Consider the following 16,919-nt stretch of genomic DNA (forward strand, 5'->3'; position numbering starts at 1 on the left):
GAAATCTCCTGCCGCTATTCTGTCTCTCAGTTGTCTGCATTCGACGGAAGATTCGATCGGGGCGCAGTTTGGATTTTCGCTAAGCCATATGCAATGTGTCTTTGCAGTTTGCACTTAACCATTTTTCATAACAGTTGATAACATATGTCTGACTTGTAAACAACTGTATTTACAAGTTACTTGATGCAAACACAAATATGATGATCACTTGATGTTATGTCGGAGGGTATCTGTCACATTTCGCAAATAGCGTCAACGCTCAACACCTTTCCCATCTCTGTCCTTATTTTAGTCTCCTTCATGGCCCTATTTGCTGCGGCTGACACGAAACGTAGCTTATGGACACCTCCAAACGTCACCGGTTTTACTCCACTATCAAGCCATCTCAGTCATCCTCTTCATCACGATCTTCGTCGTCATCTCTCTGACTATCCAGATCGTCCTGATCGGGCTCCTCGTCGGCGGGTCGCTCTTTGGCCTCTCGCTCTGCCAGCAGTCGCTCCTCCTCCCGCTGTGGGTACAGCTCTGCCGCCTCCTGGCGCTCCTCCTCGACGGGGTCTTTGTCGATCCTCTGCAGCCGCCGGCCGTACACCAGCGCGTCCACGCTGTCGACAGATGCGCACAGATCGTCTCGTTACACAATAAAACGGGTGTGGCGACACGCATAGACAACGTGGAAAGATACGGATGCTAGTGGTCGGGTTTTCGTTTCGGTTTTTAGGTAAGATGTAAGGTTGAAATGTTTTGACCACCTGCTTACTTCTTCAGACGTCGTTAACGACCGTTAACAACCGTCGGTGATCTTAACTCAAGAGGGGACGAAAGTCTGTCTACTAACCTCTGTAATACTAACACCTGGTAATAAAGCAATCCGATTTCTGAATAATTCGGAGAGCTCTTTGTGCCACACCGCAAGCATGATGATGTGGTGGAAGCAGTGGGAGCAGGACCTACGATACTGCAACATACTGAAATTGTGTTTGGTACGAAGGCGAACAGTTCCGCTGTGGTGGCCTGACTAACCGGTACGAGTCAGAGTCGGAGACAGCGTTGTCGGCGATCACCAGCGTGGTCAACTTCTTCATGCGACTGAGGTGGTACGCCTCCTCCACCTCTTCCAGGTTGTTGCTGCGGACGTTCAGGTACTCGAGCGTCTCGTGGTCCTCCTCCAGACCCTTCAGCGAGCTGATGCGGTTGTCTCTCAGGTGCAGACGACTCAGAGAGGTCAGCCGGCTCACCCCGGAGAGGTTGCGCAGCTTGTTTCCCGCCGCGTACAGTGTCTTCAGGGTGCGGTGCTCCAGGCCGTCCAGCTTCTTCAGCGCGTTGTTGGTGATGTTGAGGTGGATGAGGTTAGGAAGGTTCTCCGTAGTCATGTCCTCAAGATCCTCAAGCTGAGTTTTGGATAGGATGAGCTTCTCGAGAGAATGCTGTTTAATGCCTTTTGTACTTTTGAGAGGGTTACCGGTGAGGTCGAGAAACTGAAGGAACGGGAAGTTGGACATCTGGGTGATGTGAGCTTATTGTTCGTCACCTTCAATGACACGAGGAATCTCATGTTCTGAAGAGGGAAGAGCGAGGTGAGCTTGTTGAACGACAAGTCGACGTACCGTAGGTGAATATACGTTGACAAAATAAACACATTAGTCAGTTCACGGTTCTGGACGACCAGTTTCGTACGCCACTTCTAGTCCATCGCCTGTCTTGCACAACATCGATATTCCTCCTTTGATCATTTCTGCAGTCAGAGGGTTTCTTGAGGCAGCACTTTCGGCTCTGGTTTCTTCTCGCCATCCCCAGCTTCGAAGCCGCCGCTGCCGTCGCTTCCCTTCTCTCCGGCATCTGGCTCTTCCTCGGGGCCTTCTTCATTGTTTTCTTCTTCACGCCTAGCTCAGTATCGAGATCGTCGTCTAACTCCGGATCTTCATCTGATTCAGACATGGCTGGTTTTGTGAACGGTTAGATATAGGCAAACTACAGGTGCTTGTGGGAAACTATGGGATGCTAATCTTACACGAAGATCCACTTTCTATTGATGTCTAAAAAAGCTACGATCTTGTCTGATGCAAACTGATCTAAAACACTTGTCCATTCGCAGCTCAGTTAAAAAATAACACAGTGAAAGGGCTGTTTTTTTTTTGTTCTGGCTTTGATGAGATGAAATAAATATGTTTTAGGGCCTTGAGATGAACGGCAATATTCCCAATTTAAAGCGAAAACAAAGGCCTGTAAAAATTACTCATACGAGCATCACGTGCTCCAAAACCTAACGCATCCCTCGCTGAACAGTGAACAATGTTCACTGAACATGATGAACGGTCGTATGTAATCCATTCATATCAGGGCGGAGCTTCCTATACAGTTGGTGGGGGGCTGCCCCACCAACTTGGTATTTTGCCCCACCAATAAGCGTTTTGCCCCACCAACTTTAGCTGATCTCTAAGACTTTGTTGCTTTGCAAATTAATCTTTTTCGCATTGAAGAGGTTTGGAATGTCTGTTTAATGCAAAATATTGTCTAATGATAGGAGTTGATTCAGTGTGGCATTTCATTCAACTTTATAATCGGACATTGTGGGTTTGACGACTTTTTGCCCCACCAACTTCCCCGGAAAAGCTCCACCTATGATCCATATCATGTAAGGTGGCATGTCCACATGCTTGAACATTATTTATTGTAGCGAATATATAGTCTTATGATCCTTCAAAATGTACAATTAATTGATCAATTAACTCGTCTCAGTGGGGTGAAAGACTTTCTGGAAGGCCGTGTGCGATTAAACGTGAATAGCGATGAGTATCGACATGAGACTGTGTTTCGCCTTGATTGCATTTTGACGGTACCTTTTTGTGTCTTTCAGGCTAGGTCAAACAATTGAAGATGAGTGCCCAAACGATGCAGAAAGGAACTTTTCATCGGTAAGTTCCTTTTTTACCAAGTTTTCTTGCCGTCTCTTTTTCTTGCGCCATATTTTAACTTGCGGCCTTTTTTATGACGTCATGTTCTGCCGTTTACCATAAGAATGCGACATACAACAAGTCAAGCGAAAGTATTTATATCTTTTCTTTTGTGACGTGCTGCGAACCACACTGCGAACTAGCCAATTTAATTGTCATTGTCTTAACCCGCGCCCCACTGGGGTCTGCGTGTAACACGCCCTACTGGGGGGGGGGGGGCTCTCCTAACTCAGAAACTACTGGGCCGATCGTCAAAATTCAAACGGCGTCTAGTGATAGCCCCGGAAAAATTGTCGAGCGAAACCTAATTTCATTGACCTCGAGGTCACCGATGACGTCACAGGTCAGGTCAAAGTAAAATTATTAGCATTTTGGCTTGTTCACATTTTGGGCTCTGGCCGCCGTCTTACAAGTCAGATCAGGCTCATTTTTGGTTTACACACTCGTGAACAGATGCTCTAGATACCTTAAGGGTACCAAACTTGTACTTTGATTTTCAGGTCAGGGTCAGGTCATCACAGGTCACGGAAATATTATATCATGCATCGGTCACTTGACACATGTTTTATGGTCCATTTAGGCCATAGATTTCGAATTTGATGTCGTCTGTGTCATCCGAGGTCATTTTGAGTCGAATTTAGCTTAGGTCAGGTCACTTTCAGGTCAAAAAGGTCAAATTTTGAAGTTTAAATTTTTCAACAAAAAGGTGTCTATTGGATGCAGTTTGAGTTCAGGAACACGATGGTGCTATTTATATTGGTGTACGATGTCAAATACGTACTGAAAAAATTGATTTGAAAAATTAATAATTGTGATTTTTTTGCAATAATGCGTATAACTTGGCCATTTTTGAAGATATTTAGCTAAAACTTGCTAGAGTTAGTCATAAGCATGCATTCTGTCACATATATTCCGGCTTTTTCGAAAACTCAACGTTTTGAAAAAAAAATATAAAAATATAAATTTCGAAATTTATTATATAAAATTTTCGAAATTTTCAAAATTTTGAAAATCCGAGATAGCAGTTTGATAGAGCAGTCAACTCTAAGTCCTTTCATGCAAAGAAATTGGATCTAGCTTAAAAACTGAGCTCTTGAGAGCGATTGCCGTGGTTCAATGTTTTGCGTCGAAATCGGCCGAACATGACGTCACTCTGACGTCATTTCCGGCCGACCTATGGTAGCTACGAAGTTTAAATTTTGACACAAGGTTTCAAATTGATGCAGCCGAAGGTACTGAAAGTTTGGCGTTGATACGTCAAGTGGTTTGGAAGTTATTGCAGAAAAACGGAAGGGGGGCTATGAATAGCCCCCCCCCCCCAGTGGGCGCGGGTTAATTCTTACCGTGAACATTAGGAATGCCTGCTGAGTGCATTTATTGGTCATTACGTTTGTGTCATTGTTTTTTTTTTCAGGACAGTGATGTACACGTCACACGTGAGGACCAAAGCAAGATCAACAAGTTTGCGAGACTCAACGCCAAACTGCAGGACCTTCAGGATGAAATCAAAGACAAAGGGTGTGAAAAGTCGTCTAGCCAGGCTTATTAGACTATAATATAGGATGCCTATTTGCCTGTTATCCCGGCATATTGGATAGCTCTTGTTAAAGATGCCGCCTGTCTGACATCTACCTCAATTATCCTTCCTTCATGAAAAAAAAATACCGACATCCATTTGTGTTCCGAACATTTGTAGGGTTAGACATTATTTTCCAGCGTGCAATGTATGTGCGTCGGGTTGATTTAGGGATATACCGCTAATTAAAATCCACCTTCAAGTCAGCTAACACTATCATACTGCGTAACAATCATCGATCGATATCTTCACGAACTGTCTCGTCTATTCGCATTCGTTTAAGCTGCACCATTTTCCAACTTATTTCCCGATATCCGTATCTCGATCTGTATGCATCGTGTGCATTGTCTTGAGACATATTTAATTTAGACCTGCTTTCTCAGGACGTATCTTAATCTGAGATAAATAACTTCCGCATTTATCGAAGTCACATATTATCTTGCTGGAATCAATGATGAGAGGCCATACGATTCTCCTGAACAAATCGTGTCTTGCTTCAGAAGCTCACAGCGCTGGGCGGGAGGTGGCTGTTGCCTTTATGGTTGTTCATCTTTAAACTGTTCCCATATCCATTCCGTCATCACGTATATATGTGCGGTTGTTGCAGAACCTGATGAAGACCTGGACGACGCGAGTGACGAGCTGCTGATGGTGGATGACGAGGAGGAGCCGGTGCCGTTCATGGTGGCGGACGTCTTCTTCCACACACCGCTCGAGGAGACCAAGGTAGGGACAGAGGAGATGGGAGATAGGGGAAGATAGCGTCTCCTTCCCCACGCCGCTCGAGGAGACCAAGGTAAAATAGGCAAATCGGGGACATGGGATGGGGAAGATAACGTCTTCTTCGACACGACGCTTGAAGAGACCAAGGTGGAGTAGGAGGGATAGGGGAAATATTATCTTCTTCCACACCCCGCTCGAGGAAACCAAGGTAGATAAGGGAAATAAAGGAGGATAAGGATTAAGGGGAAATGACGTCTTCTTCCACACCCCGCTCGAGGAAACCAAGGTAGATAAGGGAAATAAAGGAGGATAAGGGGAAATGACGTCTTCTTCCACACGCCTCTCGAGGAAACCAAGGTAGACAAGGGTGAAGGTGTTCCTATAGAGAAATATCGATGGGAAGGTAACTTCTTCCACACGTCTCGATGAGACGAAGGTAGATTAGAGAGATGAGGATAAGGGGAGATGTCTGCTTCCATACGCCGCTCGAGGAGACCAAAATAGAACACGGGGATAGGGGGAGAATGTGACGTCTTTTTCCACACGCCGCTCGAGCTCAAGGTAGATACTAGATAGGGAGTATATGTAGAATAGAAGGATGACGTCTTTTTCCACACGCCGCTCGAAGAGACCAAGGTAGATAAGTTAGAAAGGCTGGGTACAGGTGCGTGGGAAATGACGGTTTCGTCCGTACTACTCGAGGAGACCAAGATAGGGACAGGGGAGATAGGGGAGAATATGACGTCTTCTTCCATACGCCGCTCGAGGAGACCAAGATAGGGACAGAAGAAGGGCGAGAACTCCAAGGTGAAGCGGAAATATGCAAGGGTGAAAAAAACGATGGAAATCATGGCAGCAGGATCAGACAGACGGAAGGCAGGGAGATAAGGACTATTGGTCAATTGCATATATTTCGTCAAAAGGAAATAAAAAACGTGGAAAATTTGACGAAATTATGAAATGTCATCAATTTAAAGGAAATAGTTCACTTTTAACATGGGGTTTGGAACTGGAATAGCAGTTGTGTTGCTTGCGCTGAGACTAGCACAAATCAGAAGCTTTTACGGCCCAATGATCACCCTAGACGAAGATATTCCATTTTTCGTTCCGAAAAGAGTGCCTTGCAGAGGAATGCGTGCCTTGCTGAGGAATGCAGTCACGTCATCGTCAGCCAATCAGAATGCTGCTTACAGCCGATGGGTTTGTCCTACGCAATATGATTGGTCAACGCGTAATAAGCTTCCGCGTCAAACATTATTTTATATAGAATATAGTTCTTCTTATACTAAAATATAGAAATAATCCTTTTTACAAAAACGTTTTGTTTTATTTTCTGATCATTTTGAGCATAACAAAACATAAATCCATAGCAAAATACTAATTTCAGGAAAGTGAACTATTTCCTTTAAACAAAAACGCATTTTATCGTTTCATAAAAATAAAACAAAGTTGACATTTAAACTTATCAGTTGCAGTTTTGCATTTATGCCCACCTTCCCACTGTGACATTCCTATGCATTGCACGGTCGAGCGAGATACCCACCTCCACTTCGTGACACCCTCGTCCCTCACGTGCTTCTCAGGCGAAGCTGGAGACGCTGAAGGACGAGCTGACACGGCAGATGGAGGAGCTGAACAGCAAGGGCAGCCGCTTCAAGGAGGAGATGGCGTTGCTGAAGCGCGACCTCTACGCCAAGTTCGGCGACAACATCAACCTGGAGCCGGACGAAGACTAGGCGTCAATCGAGCTGTCATCCGCGGGTGGGGTTAGGGTGATCCACTGAGACTGTGTGTGGGATGAGCGCAGGCGTGACCGAGTGGCAGTGTTCGTGTCCAGTAATCATTGCCGTCTGTGTGAGACTGGACTGTCTAACCGCTCAGAGTTTGTAATGAGAGCTGCTCTGTCGGAAGCTGCCTGGGAGTGCGTTTGTGCGCCGTTTGTGCGTTTGTGAAAGGTTCAGTTGGTGTGTATTTGAAAGGTTCAGTTGACTCTAACATGTGGTTAACATATGGTCATTGTTTGGATAACACGTGTATGCGATGGTGGTCGATACAGCATCAAATTGTCATAAAAAATAATAGCTTTCAGGCATTGGGGAGTCTGTTACAGATTTTATAACTCTTTGTTGACCATTTGACGTAGTTCTCTGCGAGTTTTGTTGGTTGAGTTTCCGTTGCGCTTAATTTCTTACCAGTCATTTAACATCCGCCACCTCACTATATGTCCTCACGGTACTCGTGGCACGTACCAGTGTCCATTTTGCCGACTTTGTTGTGACGCTCGCGTAAATTATGCTGTCTGTGGATTTGTAACATATTGATAAAGGTAAACTAATTTGACAAGTCGTTTGCAGTTTGCAGTAAGCTGATCCGACGAAACTCAAATTTAGGGTTATTTATTGGGGCACTAGTGAACATATTCATGTACTGAACGTAGTCAAGTATCAATATGCCTTGTATGACCGCCATAATGGCATTACTACATTTCTTTTGGGGCTGTTTGTTCTGAAGCGTGAGGTGGATATACATTACATTTTAGAAACAGCCTTATCCACGGCTAGTATATAAACCATCTCATCTAACCATTGCTTGGAGCGATTTGTCACTAGATTCATTTTTGTAGACAAGAGTAGAGTAGATGTAACACTTTTCTTCTTTTTCTTCTTTATTGGGTTAGGCCCTTTCGGTCTAATGAGACCATTTCAGAGCCGGGAGGATGATAGGAATTAGGGGGAGACATTGGTCTGGGCAGGCACCCTAGTGAGTCGCCGGGGCTGAGCCCGTCCAGAGGACAGGCCACCCAGCCCCAAGGCACTCACTGCACCCGGCTACGGGGTGCGCTCCCTCGGGAGCAGCGGTGCCGCTCCAAGGGAGCAGCCGGCATGAGATGAAGTTGCCTGTCCAGCCCGGAGGGGGGTTGCGGCGTGGAGAAGGATTTCAGTATCCTGAGGATATATGCACGGAACGGTATAACACTTTTTATACGAGATGGGCATCAAGATTCCTTTGCAGGAGGTGTAGGCATGGAAGGCTCGACTTCGCGCTGAGGATGACGGGGAATGGACGCCAGACGTTCGGATAATCCGCCTTCGAAAGTGCAATTGTACCATTCAATGAACGAAAAAATACGCTCTATTGGCATTCGGTAATTTCGCAGATTGCTCATTTCCTCCATACCATTTTGAGATAATGAGCTCCGGCAAGATTACTTTACTACTCAGCTCCGGAGCGGATGAAGAGTTTCCTTTTACTGGCAGCATCTGGTAGCACTACCGTGATACGAAAATAACGCCGCCGCCGCCGCCGGGGCGCTGCTTGCGGTGATTGCACGGTGATTGACAAAAAAGCACACGGGGCGCTGTTGTGAGCGTGGTTCCGTGTTATATTTAGAGGGGTTTTACGTTGTTATAGGCGTAGCCCCAAGAAAAACTTATACGGAGAAGAAGAGAGTCTTTCAAGAGGGTACGTATTCATAAAGTTGTGGTAACGTGGTACAGCACAGCTTCGAGTTCCATGCATTCAAAGATCGCTTTGTTTTGCTCCGGTTGGATTGCAATGGCGGCTCTGTCGTGGTCCTAGACCTTGGTATTGTTATAAACTAGGTATTGGGCAAGGGTCTGCTGATTTTTCTGAAAGACGATTCTTCATTCAAGCTTGGTGCACATTTTCAGCGTTCTTGAAATGCATTAGTCACCAATTATAAGCGTGTGTGACGAATATGACGCATTCACATGTTTCTTTTGATCCTCTGGCTTGAATCCTAACTTACAACATTTCAGTGGCACCTGAGTAATATATTTATTCATAAAATATTTTCAGATAGTTCTTATTCATGCTTGATTTGTTGGCATATAACTTAGGTACCTAGTTTGGCTGCACTGGCACTCAGAATGCTTCCTCCGAATCTTGCTGAAAACTGTCTATTTTATCTGGTTAGGATCTTTCTGTACTTAGAGTAAGACTATTGAAATTCAAAGAGTAGGAAGGATAATAGCTGCCAGGGAATGGCATTTGCATGGGAATGCACTATCGCGCTTATTATTGCACTGCCGAGCCGAGGCAGAACTGTCCAGCTTGGAAGAGGGCTTTAGAGGTGTGGAGAAGGACTCAGGCTTTCTGAGTCCTTAGGATGTTACAGAGGCATTAGAAGATATTATTGAAAAGTGTCATTAATCGTAATCATTTAATCTAGCAAAAATTTAGTTGTAGTTATTAAGTTAAGACAAAATTTCCCATTTAGTCATTATGAAAATTCATGTCATTTATTTTTCTACAGATAGGTATAGCTCAAAAAAGGAATGAGCAGATTGATATAGCCAGAGCCCATGCTAAGCAGCCCTTTTTGAATAGGCCTTGATCCCTACAGTCTGATTGTGCAATTCTGGATAACAAGATAATTTGGACGGCAAAGTAAGATTCAAAGCAGGACACTGCCTGTCCTAATCAATTGATTTCAGCTAGCTGTGGCTACTCCCACCAACTGCAGACCATCCTTGTCGAGGGGTCTGATATCAGGTGCCGGAGTGACTTGAGTGTAATGTGAATGTGACAAGTGACTCACCACCAGGAGTCCAATGCTCTACCTAGTGAATCACTGGACAATCAATTTCCATTTTCAATGAAAAATTATCTTATAGTCATCAGATCACCAGTGTATTTTGTCTTGCAGCTTTTTGGCTTTTGTACCTATGCAATGACAAGCTGCATGTCTCTTTCTGTCAAATATACCTCTATTATATTTTTTTTTGTGCTTTTTCATAGCATGATGGTGGAAATTAAAATAATTAATAATGCTCATGATGTTCAGTTTTTAGATTTAGTGCTATATTGTATTTGTGTCAGTACACACTTTTCATAGAGAATGCTTGCCATATCAGGACCAGTTGTGAGTTGTGTCACAGATAATTCACAGAATGTGAAGTAAGATTATTTACAGTCAATTTAGGCAGAACATTTTGTTATTTGAAAATTTAAGAAGACCACTTTCACAAAGTGTAATGCTATGGGGTGTGCGTGTGGTTACTGGTTGACTGGAAATGGATACAATGGTAATGATGATGTCGACAGTTTCCAGCAAGAACATCATAAGTGTCAAATTTTCGAAATTGATATTTTTGTAGGTACCATTCGACGCAGCTCATCGAGCTGAATAGAATTGTTGATGTGTATAATTTTCTATGAATCATGCCATACCATACCCAGATATTTTTTGCCATTCTTACTAGTACTACCCATATCTATTAATTTTGTTTTACAGAGGATGTCGTCGAACGCGGCCTCCGGGGCCGGATCTAGCGCGAGCGAGTCCAATGGGAGTAGCCAAGGAAGCCAGCAGACCGACAACAAGAGTGAGGAGAAGCACAACAAGACCTTGACCCCCAAGGCCTCAAAGTCACTCAGCACCAGCGCCAAAAGGTAATTAGTTATGCGGTCCTACTGCACTCTAACTGAACAGGAAGGTTTGAGTGTGGCTTTAGGCCAAACGAAAATATATGAATTAATGATGATTCTGAGGCACTGAGATGTATCATTTTTATGATACCTAATTAGTGCATTGGTTGGCATTGAGATGATTCCCTGATTCATGCATTCATTCATTCATCCATCAATGCATTCATACATTCATTCATTGCCTGCTTACACATTAATATTGCCCTGATTTTAGCTGACTGTGATTTTATATTTCTCGCTCTGTGGACTATGCATGTTGTGATTGCTGCACTTAATCATTTGTGTTTTGTTTGGTGCTTTCGCTCAATCATATCATGGTCCTTTGCCTCAGCCTGTTTTGAAATGCTGACGTCCTGTGCCCTAATTCATTGCCCCACTGAATGTTATTCCTTGTTGCTCGCACAGGATTCAGAAGGAGCTGGCGGAGATTACACTGGACCCGCCGCCCAACTGTAGTGCAGGGCCCAAGGGCGACAACCTGTACGAATGGGTGTCCACCATCCTGGGGCCGCCGGGCTCTGTGTACGAGGGAGGCGTCTTCTTCCTCGACATTCACTTCTCGTCAGAGTACCCCTTCAAACCGCCAAAGGTGCGCCGATAGCCTTCTGGAGACGGGGATTTCGGTTCTGACTTCTGAGTGATTGTGAACCCTGGGGATGCTAGTTCTGTTTGAATAAGTCGGCATCAATTCGGATAAGTGACTCGTCTCATCAAAACACATGACGTGATGCAACTCATCTCATCAAAATACATGCCACGATGCTTTTTATACGAGTATGGACACATTTATGCCAGTGATTATTGATTGGTATGTATGCGACTCTGTTTGCGGTTGAAGAAGAGAGGCCATCAAGGCTGAACTTCACTAATCCAGTGTTCCTTGCAACTGACCGTGGTGCCGTCTCTCAGGTCACATTCAAGACGCGCATCTACCACTGCAACATCAACAGTCAGGGCGTCATCTGCTTGGACATCCTGAAGGACAACTGGTCGCCAGCGCTGACCATCTCCAAGGTGCTGCTTTCCATCTGCTCGCTGCTGACCGACTGCAATCCAGGTACGGTGTGCCGCCAGGCGGGGCGATCGGCGAGGGGTGGGATCAGTGTGTGGGTATTGTGGAGTAGGCGCCACAGAGCACAGTGTGACTGTGAGGATGTTGGCTGGGGGGGGGAAGGGGAGGGAGGAGAGGTGTGTGCTTTGTACGGAAAGCATGGCTTTTTAATGGACTTAGGCAAGTTGATTTTAGTGTTACGTGCGAATTCATTTATGGAATATCGAAATCGTTCAACTGGACGCCAATTTACGCCGTCGTGATGATATTGATAGTGGAACAAATGGTTGGACAAATGGTTCATTGTTGTGAGACTGAAGGAACTTGGAAGCTATTCCATTGTTTACACCAGGATTTAGCACTCTCAGCTTATCTGTGACAGTTTTTGCCGTCACAACACGGCTATGTTGGACGTCCGTGACATTTACCCCTCCCCCGCTGCCCTTGATGGGCATCTGAGTGGGAATTCACTGGAGAGAAGAGCTGATAAAGAGAAGCTCATTTCCAGCTATGCTCGCATTCGTCAAGGTCGGCAGCTGGGCAGCCGACCGGTAATTTGACATATACCCCTCCCCGGTGACCCACTAATCAGAATATCACCTGTCGAGCCAGGCGTCCCACGGGTACCCTCCCCCTGTTCCCCCACCTCACTAGTGTTACTGGGAAAGGGACGGAGGAACATCGACTGTGTCCGTCCACTGACAGCCGAGTGGCCCCACTGTCGGTCCAGCTCAGCATCGGAGCCCCCCCCCCCTCCCGACGGCTGACGTCTCTGGCCACGTCCCCAGTCCGGGGGGGGGGGGGGGTGTTCAGTACGTTATGTTCGGTGTCGTCATGACACAGACTGAATGCCTGTTTCCGTTGGCCGCTGTGCCGTGCCGAGAGAGACTCGGACAGGATAGGTGCATACAATGCCTTGTTAGAGTTATGGTCATGCAACAATAATCAGGAATTGTATGCAGTTTTACAACATTTCCAGCTAACTACATGCTGTCAAAGACCAGTATAGTATGGATTTCCAAGTCGGTGTTTCAAGCTCATTTATTTGTTTGATGGTCACTGAACAACACAACCATTTCGAACTCGAACTGGACACTTTTTACGTAATCTCAAAAGTTCGGTTGCCCTCCTTTTGTCTCATCGTGTCGTGTAACAGGGCTCGGCGCCGGGTCGTTTATATTGGCTCGCATCTGTCGGTGTGATGACCCGCTCGTCGTGGTCGTGGCTGTGAGCTTTAGGGCGGCGGAGGGGGGGGGGGGGCGCTGGGACTGGGACGATGGGGTGGGGTGGCTGACACCGTGCTGACGAGGTGTGAGAGGTGTAATACTCGGCAATAAGGTCGGGGAAATGGGTAGCTACTAGCTACTAGCTATCGTGGTAAAAGAAAAGTGGGCATAATTATGATTATTAATTTGATCGTGATGTGTTTTTAACCCAAGTGCCGTCCCACACTTTGCCGAGCAAATGACGTCTAAACAATCGATTGCTATTAACAATGTGGTCCCGTCAGATCCCAAATATTTGGTAGGCACTAGCACTGCTCGACGTTACATTTACCGTAGGATTCGGACATTGTCTCGGCTCGAAGTGCTGTTCAGATCCCACCTATTGCCGATCACTCGCGATTGGTGGGATAAGTTAGCTGCTTATTGGCGAATCCGGCGTGAGAGCCTCAGCCCCTATTTTCCAGTTCCGAACCTCGCTTCCTTTTACGTCGTCAACTCCAGAAGTTTTGAGACTGGCCTCGTAAATTCCATATGAACAGTGCTAGATACTTGTTGTTTTCACAAGTCCTTACCACAGTTGTTATAAACGTACTTGCGTAATTTTGTTTTTCTACGTTGCAAAAGACGGCAACGGCGTCACCCTGAACATGGCAAGTCGCACGCGGCTTGTCACAGTGACCAGTGTAGAGTACAGTCAGGTTGTTCATGTGAAGACAACTTGGAGGGTCGCTGTACAATAAAATTTTGGGATTAGCTTGGCAAAAATGCCCGAGAAACATAGCAAATTGGCTCTCAAGTGACTTGAGACGAAAGCTGGATGTATTTTTACCATCATGAGACCAAGAGACAAAAGGTCCAATGAAAACATACTGACTCATTCAGACCCAATAAAGACAGACAGCGCAGGTCCCCTGGGAAGCTCAAATTAATCCCTTACTTAGAACAAAAAGGCAAAAACTTCATAACCTGGGTCCCCTACACGGCCAGATTGTCAACAAGGAATGATTCGTGAAGGTTCTGAGGGAGTTGAGAAAGAGATTTCGCCGCAAAAGGTCGGAACTCTTCAACTCTGGCCAGGGGCTCCTGCACCAGGACAGCGCACACACCCACAAGTCCACCATGGAGACGAACTATCTGACACAGATGTGCGTCAAAACCGTCCGTATCCCTTCCCACAGTCCTGATCTGGCCCCCTGGCTTCTGGATGTTCCCCAGACTGACAGGGAAACTCAGGGGCCGTCTTTCGGAGGATGTGGAGGAGATGAGTGAGGCTGTGACAGAGGCCCTGGGCACCTTCACTTTGAAGGCCTATCAGCAGGCCTTCAGGCAGTGACAGGAGCGCTAAAGCAGGTGCATTGGACTCGGGAAGTTCCATTTCGAGAGTCATACAAGTTTCATGCTTCTCTGAAACAGACAACTGTCTCTACTGAAAAAGTCTCAAAACTTCTGGAGTGCACCACGTAGTTTTCCGATGGATCAGTATCTAGCCTCCATCTCCTGGATGGCTCTCGCGGCTCGCCGTTTCTGCCATCCGTGTGAGAGCCACTGCCGCGTCACATCGCCTGAGATCCAGTCCAAAACTGATGACCTCGCCCGCTGCCGACTTCATTGTCTCTTCCACATCCGGTCGTGCCACATCCGCAGCACCTTCTGCCATCGTTTCCGCTCGCATCTTCGTCACCATCTACCACCTGCCTCCACGTCCTGCCGTCGTCCCTCGTCTCCACCAGCCGCCGTTCGTCTTCCACCGTCTCTGACGTCTCCGCCGGACTCATCTGTCCACAGCCGACCCTCTGGTGGGCAGTATCGCCACTCAATACCTGCAGAACCGCGAGGAACACGACAGAGTGGCGCGCCAGTGGACGCAGCGATACGCCACGTGATGTGGCCGTCCGGCTACTGGCTATGTGGTGCAGCATCAAAATCATGACTGAGCGCGTCGGCTCGGACGCGCAGGGACCGTGAGTCGCGCCGAGCCGCGCCCCTCTGTAGTGTAGCGTGTGCGCCGTGTAGCTCGTTCATATCCTGTGTTGTTCCTTACCTCGGACGTTCTTCAGTTAGCCGCCGCCGCCGCCGCCAGGTGACAAGAGCGGCGCGTTGGCGGCGTGACGCGGCGCGGTGTGCGCGGGACGGAGACGTCGGCTCGGCGGCCGCCGTCTGTTCGCGGCTCAGGTGTGTGTATGTCTGTGTGTGCTCGGGCGCGCGTGTGTATACGGTGTGGCTGATTGTGAGTTCGTGCGCGTGACCCGGATACCGTTCCGTGGCCACTGACGGTGTTTGGGGACGTGGGGCGGGGGACTGCCCCCTAGACACCGTCTCCAGGTCGGAGCGTGTCGATCTGTATTTAGTACAGAGCGTCGCTCCGTTTGGACGTTCTTTCCCGCCGGTTCAGTGGTCAGGAACACGCATTGGTGTTTATCTAGCCCAACGTTTGCGGTATACGTGCGACTTCATTTATAGCCGAGTTCTAAGGCCGGCTGGGTGGGCTGCTCGGTCCGCCCGACCCCGTCCGTGACACGGGCGGCCGGCGATGTGCGAGAGAGGACGAGTGTCAGTGGCGTACATGCTTCCACATCTCATTCCGTAACGTACTGTTTTTCAGATTGAAGACTGCTCGCTGGATGGGCGGGCGGAAATAAATGGGAATCTGAGACGGCGTGAGACTTGAGAGGGAGGTAGGTGTGGGCGTGGGAAGGTTGTGAGGAAAGCCAGCTGCAAGAGGACGGATGGGGATAGAGGAAGTACGAAACGGGCTGACTGTGTTTTCGTAGAATATAGTGACAGTGACTGGTGAGCAAAGCGTCACTACAATAGAAAATGACAAATTGGTTCCTCTGAGTTTCCCCTTTGTGCCCGATAAGTAAACGGTACCCTACTCGGCTATCTCAATTCCAGTGCAAGGCTGTTTTACTTGCATGTCTGTCTCACGACAGACGATTTTCAAGCCAGCTGAGGATATGCGATTGTGTTGAAACATAGCACGTTTGGACGAGACTTTCTGCAATGGTCTGGAACATTCGATAAATAAACAGGCATGGTTAGTGTACCACTTATCTCCCGGCATACCCATGACGCTGACGTAACGTCACGCCAGTCTGAGGGCGCGCCCGTGACGTCACCATCTTTACGTGGTATGCTCGACTGTGACGTTACGGTTGTTATGTGGATGAACGGTGCCTATTTTATTTGGCGGCTGTGGAATGTGGGTGCAGGAATAACTGGTTCGCGTGATAGCAACAATATTTGGGACTGAATAAGAAAGGAACCCCGAATAACGGGAGGCTGCTCATTGGGAAATGAGAGCGGCATTATCAAACATTGTGCTTCGCTACTGGGTACATACATTATACATACACTATATAGTGCAATGCAACACATTATGGAGTATCGACACTTGACGGTGCCTGGGGCCCCTGGGACAATGAGCCCCAATCATCCACTGCTTCGGCAGTTACGGTTCCAAACACACCACTATGGCGGTGATCGAACTTCAACTCTATATAACCCGTTGTCTGAAGTTGTATATATTCCGGGTCTGGTTTTTTGGACGCCGGTCTGTCCAATGACGTCGTCAAAACAGAAAATCCAGGGGGCATGACGTCACAAGTGTGTAGTATTGCTAATCACGTAATTATAATTTGGGCAGTTTCATTCATCGCAGTCTGTGGGCAAAACAACGGTACACACTGAACTTTGTTTTTACTTTTTTTCTTTATTAAGCGACTTTCAGTGGCTGCAATGCCGGCTCTTGGCACCCAGTGATGGGTGGATGGAATGGATGGATCAAGGCCCTGTATACCGGATGGATGAGTGGAAGAGGCTATGGATGGGAGGGGTGCTGGGATAGAAAGTAAGCATGAGGGAAAGTGGAGGAAGAACCCTTGGAAGACCTGAGAGGGATGGAAGGGTCAAGGGATGATTGGACGGTGAGGGTGACC

General features: G+C 47.1%; 3 protein-coding genes across 5 annotated transcripts; 2 read left to right on the top strand and 1 right to left on the bottom strand.

Moving 5' to 3' along the window:
• Positions 1-385: 385 nt before the first annotated feature.
• On the bottom strand, positions 386-1,501 carry LOC122373079 (leucine-rich repeat-containing protein 23-like). Its single transcript, XM_043350829.1, has 2 exons — positions 1,024-1,501; positions 386-605 (listed from the first exon to the last, which is right to left on the bottom strand). Exons 1-2 carry the CDS (start codon positions 1,371-1,373, stop codon positions 386-388), a joined length of 570 nt encoding a protein of 189 aa, XP_043206764.1. The 5' UTR covers positions 1,374-1,501.
• Positions 1,502-1,936: 435 nt separating this feature from the next.
• Positions 1,937-7,593, top strand: LOC122373080 (probable prefoldin subunit 4). The gene is made up of 3 exons (XM_043350830.1): positions 1,937-1,955; positions 5,138-5,256; positions 6,837-7,593. Exons 1-3 carry the CDS (start codon positions 1,937-1,939, stop codon positions 6,987-6,989), a joined length of 291 nt encoding a protein of 96 aa, XP_043206765.1. The 3' UTR covers positions 6,990-7,593.
• Positions 7,594-8,552: 959 nt separating this feature from the next.
• On the top strand, positions 8,553-15,634 carry LOC122373081 (ubiquitin-conjugating enzyme E2-24 kDa-like). 3 transcript variants are annotated; one of them, XM_043350831.1, is made up of 6 exons: positions 8,583-8,715; positions 9,345-9,349; positions 10,509-10,668; positions 11,110-11,293; positions 11,614-11,761; positions 14,767-15,634. In XM_043350831.1, the coding sequence occupies exons 3-6, from the start codon at positions 10,514-10,516 to the stop codon at positions 14,862-14,864; spliced, it is 585 nt and encodes a 194-aa protein (XP_043206766.1). In that variant the 5' UTR covers positions 8,583-8,715; positions 9,345-9,349; positions 10,509-10,513; the 3' UTR covers positions 14,865-15,634. The 3 variants fall into 3 exon arrangements, with proteins under 3 accessions (XP_043206768.1, XP_043206766.1, XP_043206767.1); XM_043350833.1 differs by lacking the exon at positions 9,345-9,349 and having other exon boundaries at positions 8,553-8,715; positions 10,511-10,668; XM_043350832.1 differs by lacking the exons at positions 8,583-8,715; positions 9,345-9,349 and adding an exon at positions 8,793-8,838 and having other exon boundaries at positions 10,511-10,668.
• Positions 15,635-16,919: the final 1,285 nt, after the last annotated feature.

The sequence above is a fragment of the Amphibalanus amphitrite genome, unplaced genomic scaffold (genome assembly GCF_019059575.1).
Source record: "Amphibalanus amphitrite isolate SeventyFive unplaced genomic scaffold, NRLGWU_Aamphi_draft 001441F_arrow, whole genome shotgun sequence".
Classification (NCBI taxonomy): Eukaryota; Metazoa; Arthropoda; class Thecostraca; order Balanomorpha; family Balanidae; genus Amphibalanus; species Amphibalanus amphitrite.

Coding starts and splice junctions, on each gene's coding strand:
- LOC122373079 (XM_043350829.1), bottom strand. CDS start 1,373: ATGACTACGGAGAACCTTCCTAACCTCATCCACCTCAACATCACCAAC. Junction 606..1,023: donor TCCGACTCTGACTCGTACCG/GTTAGTCAGGCC, acceptor ATCTGTCGACAG/CGTGGACGCGCTGGTGTACG.
- LOC122373080 (XM_043350830.1), top strand. Junction 5,257..6,836: donor CACCGCTCGAGGAGACCAAG/GTAGGGACAGAG, acceptor CGTGCTTCTCAG/GCGAAGCTGGAGACGCTGAA.
- LOC122373081 (XM_043350833.1), top strand. CDS start 10,514: ATGTCGTCGAACGCGGCCTCCGGGGCCGGATCTAGCGCGAGCGAGTCC. Junction 10,669..11,109: donor CTCAGCACCAGCGCCAAAAG/GTAATTAGTTAT, acceptor TTGCTCGCACAG/GATTCAGAAGGAGCTGGCGG. Junction 11,294..11,613: donor ACCCCTTCAAACCGCCAAAG/GTGCGCCGATAG, acceptor GCCGTCTCTCAG/GTCACATTCAAGACGCGCAT.